This window comes from Malus sylvestris, chromosome 12 (genome assembly GCF_916048215.2).
Source record: "Malus sylvestris chromosome 12, drMalSylv7.2, whole genome shotgun sequence".
Classification (NCBI taxonomy): Eukaryota; Viridiplantae; Streptophyta; class Magnoliopsida; order Rosales; family Rosaceae; genus Malus; species Malus sylvestris.
Window position 1 is genome coordinate 30,131,486 of NC_062271.1, and position 10,874 is coordinate 30,142,359.

At 41.1% G+C, this 10,874-nt stretch overlaps 2 protein-coding genes and 1 pseudogene across 5 annotated transcripts; all 3 read left to right on the forward strand.

Annotated features, from left to right (window-relative positions):
- The first annotated feature begins 624 nt into the window (after nucleotides 1-624).
- Nucleotides 625-3,078, forward strand: LOC126592352 (uncharacterized; annotated as a pseudogene).
- Nucleotides 3,079-3,866: 788 nt separating this feature from the next.
- Nucleotides 3,867-7,764, forward strand: LOC126592853 (kinesin-like protein KIN-14U). Of its 4 annotated transcripts, none has more exons than XM_050258638.1 (11): nucleotides 3,867-4,054; nucleotides 4,317-4,622; nucleotides 4,766-4,849; nucleotides 4,965-5,126; nucleotides 5,280-5,386; nucleotides 5,497-5,681; nucleotides 5,770-5,934; nucleotides 6,026-6,244; nucleotides 6,384-6,421; nucleotides 6,668-6,795; nucleotides 6,869-7,764. In XM_050258638.1, exons 2-11 carry the CDS (start codon nucleotides 4,469-4,471, stop codon nucleotides 7,475-7,477), a joined length of 1,851 nt encoding a protein of 616 aa, XP_050114595.1. In that variant the 5' UTR covers nucleotides 3,867-4,054; nucleotides 4,317-4,468; the 3' UTR covers nucleotides 7,478-7,764. The 4 variants fall into 4 exon arrangements, with proteins under 4 accessions (XP_050114595.1, XP_050114596.1, XP_050114597.1 ...); XM_050258639.1 differs by having other exon boundaries at nucleotides 4,349-4,622; XM_050258640.1 differs by lacking the exon at nucleotides 3,867-4,054 and adding an exon at nucleotides 4,098-4,262 and having other exon boundaries at nucleotides 4,349-4,622.
- Nucleotides 7,765-8,378: 614 nt separating this feature from the next.
- LOC126592861 (uncharacterized) lies at nucleotides 8,379-10,570 on the forward strand. Its single transcript, XM_050258655.1, has 2 exons — nucleotides 8,379-8,957; nucleotides 9,734-10,570. Exons 1-2 carry the CDS (start codon nucleotides 8,578-8,580, stop codon nucleotides 10,386-10,388), a joined length of 1,035 nt encoding a protein of 344 aa, XP_050114612.1. The 5' UTR covers nucleotides 8,379-8,577; the 3' UTR covers nucleotides 10,389-10,570.
- The last annotated feature ends 304 nt before the right edge of the window (nucleotides 10,571-10,874 follow it).

Below are 10,874 nucleotides of genomic sequence, written 5' to 3' on the forward strand. Positions count from 1 at the left end.
ATTTATGATGGGCGTGGACTTTATATACACTCGCGGGTGTGCGGCTGGATCGACACTCGCTTCGCTGGCAATTGGTTCGTACTGTGGGGCCAGACTGGGAAGAATACGGTTGAGTTACGAAACGGCCCCTGGGCCGATGTGGAAACGGGTTCGGACTCCGGTTATGGTAATGGGCTCGGACTCCATATATTTTTGTAAAATTCCTTTTCTTCTCTTTTGATGAACATTTAAATTTCCTTTTGAATAACTTTTTTTTAAATAACTTTTTACTAATAAATACAGAAGTTTCTTGACTTTATTATGGGCTCGTTCGTTTGGAAGTGTTTTTCAGATGTTTGAAACGTTTTTGGTGAAATTGTTTTTAGAACAATTTCTTAGTAAAAGTGTAAGTAAATTCTAAAAAACACTTAAAGTACTTCATAGGTCATGCAATGACTTAGTATGTCCATTCGTTTAGGTTTTTCAATTTTATTTCCATATTTTTGTAATGAAGTAGCCCATAATTTGGCTATGTTTACTTTCCTTTGGGTGTAAAGATGAATTATTACAGATAGAGGAGACGACTCTTAAGTTCCATGAGGCAAAATGAGATAAAAAAATTTAGAGGGTAAAGTAAATCAAACTATGAGGTTTAGAGAGTAAAGTGACGACTTTTGAATTACAAAGAGCAAAGTGAGATTAAAATTGAGTTACAGAGACGTAGTTAAAAATATGCCACTTAGCATTGGTGGATACTTTGCATTGGCAATTATACAAGGAATTTAGTGATTTTATACTGCCTTAGTGTTGTTACTTCAGCTCTTAGTATTCCTACATTGTTGCCATTCTTGAAAGCCGTGTGTCAAAGCAAGAAATCGTGGCAAGCACGGCACACTGGAATCAAGATTGTTCAGCAGATTGCCATTTCGATCGGGTGTGCTGTTCTTCCCCACTTGAGGTCTCTCGTGGAAATTATAGGGAACGGTCTGAGTGATGAAAATCAGGTGGTCCGGACAATTACTGCTCTCTCTCTCTCTCTCTTGCTGCTCTTGCTGAGGCTGCTGCCCCATACGGTATTGAGAGCTTTGACTCAGTGTTGAAGCCTTTGTTGGAAGGGTATTAGATCTCACCGCGGTAAGGTTTTGGCTGCCTTCTTGAAGGCAATTGGTTTCGTTATTCCCCTCGTGGATGCAATGTATGCTAGTTAACAAAAGAAGTGATGGTTGTTTTGATTCGAGAGTTCCAGTCTCCCGACGAAGAGATGAAGAAAAGTGTACTTAAAGTGGTGAAACAGTGTGTGAGTACAGGAGTAGAGCCCGAGTATATAAGAAGTGGTATTCTGCCTGAGTTCTTCAAAAGCTTCTGGATTAGAAGGATGGCTTTGGAAAGGAGAAACTACAGGCAATTGGTGGGAAACAACTGCGGAGATAGCAAAGAAAGTGGATGCTGCTGATATAGTGGGGGAGAATTGTTCAGGATCTCAAGGACGAGAGCGAACTGTATAGGAGAATGGTTATGGAGACAATCGAGAAGGTGGTTGTGAACTCTGGTGCATCTGATATTGATGCTCGGGTGGATGAGCTTCTCATTGACAGTATCCTTTATGCTTTCCAAGAGCAGACCAGTGACGATGTTAAATGCGATTCTTAATGGATTTGGTGCAGTTGTGAATTCTCTTGGGCACCTTCCTCCGATTTGTCGTAACACTAAGTGGCGCTTGAATAACAAGGGTGCAAAGGCAGACACAAGCTACCGATCTTATTTCGAGAACCGCTGTTGTCATGAAGCAGTGCCAAGAGGAGCAACTGATGGGTCATCTTGGTGTCGTCTTGTATGAATATTCGGGAGAAGAGTACCTAGAAGTTCCTGGATCAATTCTGGGAGCGCTGAAGGAAATTGTGAACGTTCTTGGTATGACAAGGATGACACCTACTATATGACTCCAATGTTTTAAAATAGGCACGAGAAAGTCCAGGAGAACTGTATTGACCTTGTTGATCGTGTTGCTGATCGCGGTGCTGAGTTTGTTCGAGCAAGGGAGCGGATGAGGATCTGTTTGGAACTTCTTGAGATGCTTAAGGCTCATAAGAATGGTATCCAGCGTGCTACTGTCAACACTTTTGGGTACATTGCTAAAGCCATTGGCACACAAGATGTCCTTGCCACTCTACTGAACAATATCAAAGTGCAGGAGGGTTAGAACCGTGTTTGCACCACCGTGGCAATTGCGATAGTAGCTGAAACCTGTTCTCCTTTTACAGTGCTTCCAGCACTAATGAACGAATATCGTGTTCCAGAGCTTAATGTGCAGAATGGTGTTTTGAAATCCCTCTCTTTCTTGTTCGAGTACATTGGTGAGATGGGGAAAGACTACATCTACGCAGTGACCCTGTTGCTCGAGGATGCCCTCATGGATAGAGATATCGTTCACGCGCAAACTGCAGCTTCTGCTGGCAAGCACATGGCTCTAGGTGTAGCAGGATTGGGATGCGAGGACGCATTAGACCACTTGCTGAACTACGTCCGGCCAAACATATTCGAGACATCCCCGCACGTTATCAATGCTGTCATGGAAGCGATTGAAGGGATGAGAGTGGCGTTAGGTGCTGCTCTCCGTGGGCTGTTCCATCCTGCTAGGAAGGTTAGAGAGGTGTACGGGAAGATTTACAATCGCTGTATATCGGAGCTCAAGATGCTGTCGTCGCGTCGTACCCATTGCTCGAGGACGAGGAGCATAATGTATATACCAGGCCCGAGCTAATGATGTTTGTATGAGCAGCTGCTGCTGTAAGTTGGGACCCTTTTGGTTGCTTTAGTTTTTCTAAACCAGTATACGTTACTATGCTTATGTTCAATATTTCGTTTATGCTACAATGGGTTGAAGTTATGAATTACAACCCGAAAGTGCCAGTAACCAATTAGTTTTACGGTGGAACCTCATTTTTTGTCGTGGTATCAAAGTATGTTTACCTTTATGTTGGGCTTAACAACTCACGTGCTCTTATATCACTCAATATGCAATATGTAAGGTTTGAATGGCGTCATAGGTGAGACGTTTTTTAGAAAGTTTGATACATCGAAAAATTATTAAACCTTGCATGGATTTACCTCTTATTGGTAATTTGTTGTAGGGTGAATACTCAGCTTCACCTTCTACGTCACAGTTAATTAAGAAGCAACTTGTGAACTCACTATTCTTTCATTCGATCTCATGCACTAAAAATATGTCATAGGATGTGATATCCACTGTTATTTGAAAGCTCGTAATTTCACTATTTTGGTTTGTCATATAAACTTTCAAATTAAACCGGTTAAGTTGGTTGGTTTGATGTCAGATTGACGGTTGTTTTGACCCATTTAATTAATAGAAGTAAATTGACACATCTTAAAATATTAGCATGACTAATAACCAAATTAAAAGTCGAGAAGCCGCATCAAAACAATGTTGTAACATCAGAACAAGCATCAAGAGAGAAAAGTAGTGAAATTTAGTAGGATGATGGAAGGAGGATAGTGGTGGAGGGAATGAGATCCATTTCAGATCTATGTTTTCAGAGTCATCGGACTGAGAGATCTAGACCGTTTAAGAGAAGGAAAAAAAGATCTGGACCGTTAAAGTTTGGATTTTTGTTATATGGGCAAGTAAGATGAGAGTAATGAGAGATCATAGGATTGAAATTCAGTGGTGCGGATCTCCAAGTCTGCAGTCTTTAAACACAGAAACACAGAGTGCATCCCAACCCGTTGTGGAGTGGTTAAGGTTTGGTGGGGTATGTGTGTAAACAACCACTAAAAAATAAAATTGGTGGGAAGTGAAGTGAATATAGTAGAAGCAAAGCATTTAACTTTTCCCTCCTCCGCTCCACACGCTCCTCTGTCCTGTCCCCTGCCCCCATCTCTGAAAAAAACAGAAGGAAATAAAACTGCTTTTACAATACAGTTTTAGATCTTGACCACCCAAACAGAATCTTAAAAACACATGTTTTCTTTGATGTTTTTTATTTTATTTTATATTTTACTGTAACAAAAAACCCTCACCTGCTAACCAGGGTCGTTAGATTGTTTAATCATTGAGGTAACTTTCCTGGGTTCATGAAATCTGAATTTTTACTATTTTCTTCCCTTTTTTTAATTAAGGTTATCGAATTACTGCTTCTTTTTCTGTTTAAATACCTTTTTTCTTGTACTTGTACTTGAGAAGAAGTTGGAGGAAGGAAGTGCTTTTAATTTTTTAAAGTTCTTTAATTTACATCAACTTTCAGTTGTTTCTTCGTTCTTTATTGGTAAGATTGGTCCTACAAATTCTTGTACTTGACTTAAGTTAAGTGCTTTCTCAGAACTCAGAAGTGCTTTTTCTCTCTCTTCAAAGGGTCAGCTGTTGTTGTTGTTCTGTTAGTGGGAAAAATGTTGATTTCAGCTGAAAAAAAGAGAGCAGATCTCGTTGCTTTCAGTTAATGTGAACGAGTCCTTCCAATCATCGTCGTCTCCGATGGAATCATCTAACGGTCCAGATTCCACCGATGGGTTGCCATCCATTGACTTTTCGGATTCTCCTCCTCCTCTTCCCACCATCTGTACGGACGTCAATGTCGTCCCTGAGCACGAAAAGAATGAGCTCCAGCAGTCCATATCAAATCTTGAAGGTAAAGTTTTTGAAAATTTTCAGTTTCTAGTAAGCTCGTTTAGGACGTATTGCTTATGGAAGGGCTAAAAGCAAAAGCGCTACGAGCAGAAGCGCTTACTTGATCTAGCAAAAGCTGTAATTTTTTTCAATTGGGTTTTGTAGGAGAAATTGCACAGTTGAAGCAGAAGCAGAAGTTCTTGGATGAGAAGAGGAGAGAATCTTTGAACAAGATTATAGACATCAAAGGTAATGTTGGGTCACAATCAGATCAATCATAAATTTCTCCGAAATGTTTTTTTTTTATTTTTGGTTTCTTTGTTTTTTTTTTTGTTTTGTTGTATCAAGTGAAGTGAGTGTTCAGGTAGTATTCGAGTGTTCTGTCGGGTCCGACCGTTCCTAGTGATCGACAGGAGAAGAATCCGGGAACCCATTTCGGCCGGATCGGAGAAGATTGCGGTTAAGACAGCCGGAACAAGAAAAGAATTTGATTTTGATAAGGTTTTTCCACAAGAAACCAGTCAAGGTTAGTGTTGGAAATTAAAGGAATGCGTGTTTTACAAGTTTGATTATTTTGTTAATTGTTTCGGTTCGTAGTGTTGAGAGTGTGAATCGCACATCGGGAAATTAAAGTCTTGTATGATAGTTTAAATGATGTTCGGATTTCCGAATTCTGTAGAAAATGTGTTTGCTGAGGTGGAACCAATTCTCAGATCTGCACTTGATGGCCACAATGTGTGTATTTTTGCTCACGGCCAAACCGGCACGGGCAAGACATTTACCATGGTTAGTGATCGAAACTTCGATCAAGCTTTTGTTGTTGCATTTGTGTTCGGTTGTTAGGTGGATTTTCGTTCCAAATGTGCGTAAAATGATGAAGTTAAATGGGTATGCAGGATGGAACTAGTGAGGAGCCGGGGATAATTCCTCGAGCTCTCAAGGAGCTTTTCTGTCAAGCCTCCTTGGACAGCTCGTCCTCTATTTCCTTTTCGATGAGCATGTTGGAAGTTTACATGGGCAATCTCAGAGATCTGCTGTGCCCAAAACCCACCAACAGAACATACGAAACTGTAACAAGATGGTAAGCATCGGTTTGTTTAGTGCCCTGGTGCGACAATTTCAGGCCATTTGTTAGATTGCTTACTTCAATTTGGCTAACACTACTACAGCAATCTCAACATTCAAACAGATCCGCAGGGGACGGTGGAAATTGAGGGCCTTACAGAAGTCCAAATTGTCGATTTTGCTAAAGCTAGGTGGTGGTATAATCGGGGGAGGCGAGTTAGATCAACTTCTTGGACGAATGTCAATGAGGCGTCTAGCAGGTCTCACTGGTGGGTTCCAGGTCTACTTACATTTTTCCAAATTTTTCGTTGGATTATTTTGGTCGATAATTACGTTATGTTTTTAGCTTCCTATATCTAGCTTAACAAGGATAACCATATTTCGGAATGGGGATGCTCTGGAAGCTAAAAGGGAAGTGGGTAAACTGTGGATGGTTGATCTTGGAGGAAGCGAACGGTTGCTTAAAACGGGGGCAACTGGACTTACACTTGATGAGGGAAGGGCCATAAACCTTTCACTTTCCGCCTTGGGTGATGTCATTGCTGCTCTACGAAGGAAGCGAGGCCATGTGCCTTACAGGTAAGTTAGTTGGCATAAACTGTCAGCTTTAGTTGCCTTATTCCCTTTTCCCTTTTCTTTTTCCCTTGGGCCTTCTGAGCTTTTCTCTTTGCTTACTGATTGAGCAAGAATCTGATGCACTTCAACTTTTCGGTTCCAGGAACAGCAAGCTGACACAAATCCTGAAAGACTCCTTAGGTAGATCCACATTCTTCAAATTTTGTTATGGAACTGAAGTGCTATTCGAAGTTATTTAATTTGACAGTACGTAAACTTCTCACGTAACACTAATCGAGTTCTCAACAATGGTAATGACCCCATGACAAATCATTACGTTTGTGCACTCAATTGCCATCGTGAGCTGGGTTCCATGATTTACGCACCCCCTTCATCATCTGGACTTGAAAGTGCTTAACATTTGTTTTGTAATCCGATATGCTTTAGGTCACGGTTCAAAGGTTTTGATGCTTGTGCATGTCAGCCCCTGTGAAGAAGATGTTGGGGAGACGATATGCTCTTTGAGTTTCGCCAAGAGAGCTAGAGCTATAGAGTGTAACAGGGAATTAGCAGAGGTACCTCTCTCTAGTTTCTTTGTAATTTTCGGGTTTCTCAGCTGTATATTTTCTGAACATACTATTTTTTCAGGACTTAAAGAAGCACAGGGAAAAAAGGGTGAAGGAACTCGAAGAAGACATGAGAGAAGCTGAAGAAGAGTGCCGTAAAGTTAAAAATCAGATACAAAAGGTCGATTTGCTGCTACGCGAAAATATAAACCTCTTTGCAGCCACGTATGGACATTTGAAAGATGAGAAGGCCCCCATTAGTCCCAAAGAAGTTTCGAGGGAAGTTATAGAAACGCCTCGAAAGCTAGAGAAAGGAAGCAGAGGAAACAACATTTCAAATTCTTTGCCTCGGTTCATGACTTCCACTGCAGCCAGTCGACAAAGGCAAAGCTCTGCAGAAAGAGAAACTGCTGCTAAAGCAAGAAGTTTGAGATCAGTGGCCAGAAGTTCAATCCAATTTACAGCTTCACAGTCAATGAGTTACTCAGACCCTCAAATCAAAGCAATTTTACAAAACTCGAGTAGGAAATCGCGATATGCGCAGGAAGCAGCAGATACTTTACCTGCAGAGAGCCCGAAGTGCAATGGCTCGGAATCATCCAAGACACGAAGCAAGTTGGTCGCTTCGTCCGATCCAAACTTGAGAACTCTGCTTAGTCGTCATAGAAGAAGGATGTCTGATCTAATCTAACGGTCTGAGTGTGAATAAGATTAAGATAATGTGTTATATGTTATAGCAGGAATAAGATGAGTGTTCGTGTTTTCGGGTTGTTTTCGGATTGTTTTCAAGGTTCATGTACTTGATAGTTTGAGTTTGTTCCTGCAAGAGTTTTGCAGCTGAGTGTCGTGTGGGGTGGTTCAAAGTTTGAACTTCAAACTTCAACTGGGATCTGTTAATTATTTGTTTACACGATCCCTAGGTAGTAAAATGATCTGATTAAGGTTGATGATTTATGTTAAGTTAAATTGTTAACAGAATTTCGTAGCTTCTTTTGACAAAAAAAAAACGGTCATTTAGTTAAATCTCAAACGTTCACCTGTGGAACAAAAATGTGCAGATGTCAATTTTCGACCGGCTCGATTTATAGTGCTAGTAAGAACGTTGTTTCACTAATGAAAGAGCGGTACAAAATTGAGGCAAAATTTGAAAATCTCGTTTATCTCAAAATAGTAGGGTCAAGGTCGCTCAATGAGATGAATAAACTTTATGCTTGAGAAAAAAAAACCCCAAATCACTGGTTAAGGCCCTTTTAGAGTGATAAAAATGTAAGAAAAATGACACTAAATCGTGATTTGAACACAGTTTATTACCTATTTAAAAAGTCTCCTTAACCCTGTTTTATTAAAATTATAATTTGTGAATTTTTGTATCCACCGTTTAGGCTTGACAAACCAGTTGTGTTTGTTGTGTTTATATCATTTTCACGACATACATTTTATTTTAACCGGTCGTGTTTCAGATGATTAACTTATAACTCAATAACAATCCGATTCTTTAATAAATTGACTCAAAACCTATTATTTTTGTTTCATTTCCTGTCGAATTAACGGCTCGTGTTACCTCTATGTAACCACGCTCCATGCGACACCGCAGGCAATGACATGTTCCTCCCAAAACGACATCCTCCCTAACGACACAGGGCTCCTCTCTTGCGCTTCGTGAAACGGCGTCGCTTAAGGCCCGTTCCCAAATCAATTTTCCGCGATCCCAATCGTTCTGCCGACCTAAAATTCAGAGTCTTGAATGTATGAAGACTTCAGCGTAAAATCGAATACACGCATCCACACCACATGGCTCTGTGGTCGTCACCGTCAAATTCGTCGGCTAAGGGGATAGTGATAACGGTGCCGGCGCTGGTTCTGACGGCGTCAGTGGCCGCGGTTTTCTTCTTCTTTCTCTTGTACTCTCTCTCGTCGCCGTGCACTTGCGGCGGCCGCGACGCCGGTGGGGCTGCTAGTGCTAGTATTGCGCGAGTCGGCGATGTCGATGGACCGAGTGTCGGCGTGGCGGAGGGCGGAGGAGGAGGAGGAGAGACGATATGGTCGTCGAAGGAGGATGTGGAGTGGGTGAAGGATCAGATCCGAGTGAATGGGTTGCATATGCAGGATAACGTGTTGAGGAAGGGAATTAACCCTCGCACCAGAGCTCAGCAGCTTCAAGATCTCTTGGAGTCAGTATTCTCTCTCTCTCTCTCTCTCTCTCTCTCTCTCTAGAAGTACCTCTTTAATATTATGTGCACATTTGTATGATTAGAAATGGGGACTTGGATTTGCACAGTGGGATTGGGAATTGGGATTTCAATTGATTGTGAATTAGTAAACTCTATAATCTTGGATTCAAAGATGTCAACTTTAATTTTGAGTACCAGTTCATGTGATTTTTGTGCCAAGTGAGGATGTGGGGGAGATGAGATTACATCAGTAAACTTCGATTTTCATGAGATCGCGGCAATAAACTTTGATTTGTTTTAGTTATGTGGACGTGAACTCGAATTTGTTGCTTAAGTTTCTGCATTTTCTTTACAATATATATTTTCGATGCTGAGTTGGGCAAGTACCTGTTGTGGCTCTGTTTGGTTTATGTAAAGCACTGGGTTAGGTTGGAGAGAAACGAAAAGGTTAAGCTTGATGATCGGCTAGATTTATAGAACATGGATTTAGACTAGATCATATACTTTGAAGTGATTTGTTCTATTCCTTTTGTTCCGGTAGATGCTTCTTTGTATTATATTTGTTGCTCGATGATTCTTAAACTGGAGTATTCTCTTACTTGGTTGGTTGGTTAGGTGATTTCTCTTTCTCTCCGCATGCTTTTCTCTGCCTGCAGTTATCACATATTCAAATGTTTGCGGGTGAACTGAAACACCGGAAAATTATTCATTTCATGTTCTGGGAATGTAGGGATGATTTTGTACAAATAGTTGACCAATAGTTTCTGAATTTTCAGGTTCAAGGGTATATCTCATTATGAAGGACCTGATTCAGAAAAGCATACTGCTCTCCCATGCCCTGGTGAGCTCCTAACTGAGGAGCACCACAGTAACTACGGTGAGCCTTGGGCAGGCGGGCGAGATGTTTTTGAGTTCCTCGCTCACTCCTCTCATCTGAAGCCCGACTCAATTGTCCTTGAGATTGGCTGTGGTACCCTCCGAGTCGGTTTGCATTTCATTCGGTATCTTAATCCCGGACACTTCCACTGTCTTGAAAGAGATGAGCTCTCACTAATGGCTGCCTTTAGATACGAGCTTCCTTCCCAAGGTCTTCTGCACAAACGCCCTTTGATTGTGAAAGGCGACAACATGGACTTCGGCAGATTTGGTTCAGATGTTGTTTATGACTTGATCTATGCTAGTGCTGTGTTTCTTCATATGCCTGATAAGCTTGTGTGGGTTGGATTGGAGAGATTGACAAATAAACTGAAACCCTATGACGGGCGAATCTTCGTGTCCCATAATATCAAATTCTGTTCGCGGTTGGGAGGAGACGAATGTACAAAGCGGCTTACAAATTTAGGCCTGGAGTATGTCAGAAAGCACACACACGACAGCTTGCTATTCAACCACTACGAAATCTGGTTCGAGTTTAGGAGGACAAAGGCTTAAAGTTGCAGAATTTATTCTTTTTTTCACTGCCTTTCGTCCTAATTTAGATACGGGATGTGAGCGGCTGATCGCTTGTGCAGCAGGCTGAGGCCTGCTTTGTATTTTTGAATAGGTAAAGTGTAACTTGTAAGATTTTGATAACACTTTCTTTGAATTTATATAAGCCATTCATTCTTTCTGCAGCAGTTGCTTAATAAGTTGCATGATTCCTGCTCAACTTAAATTTTCTCTTGCAATTTCGTAGTCACGATAATGACTTACCTACGCCATCTATGCCATTGTATCGACGATATTTCAACCTAATTGGTACTTTTCGTCTAATAAGTTGCAAATTGCAAATAACTTACCTACACCCGCTATATGCCGCCTAATAGGTACGTTTCTTCTAATGAGTTGCAAATTGCAAATAACTACCGATATCCACCATGCCATTGTGGTGGTTTTTAGGCTGATTTGGTATTGCTGTGCTTTGAAAAAAAGCTGATG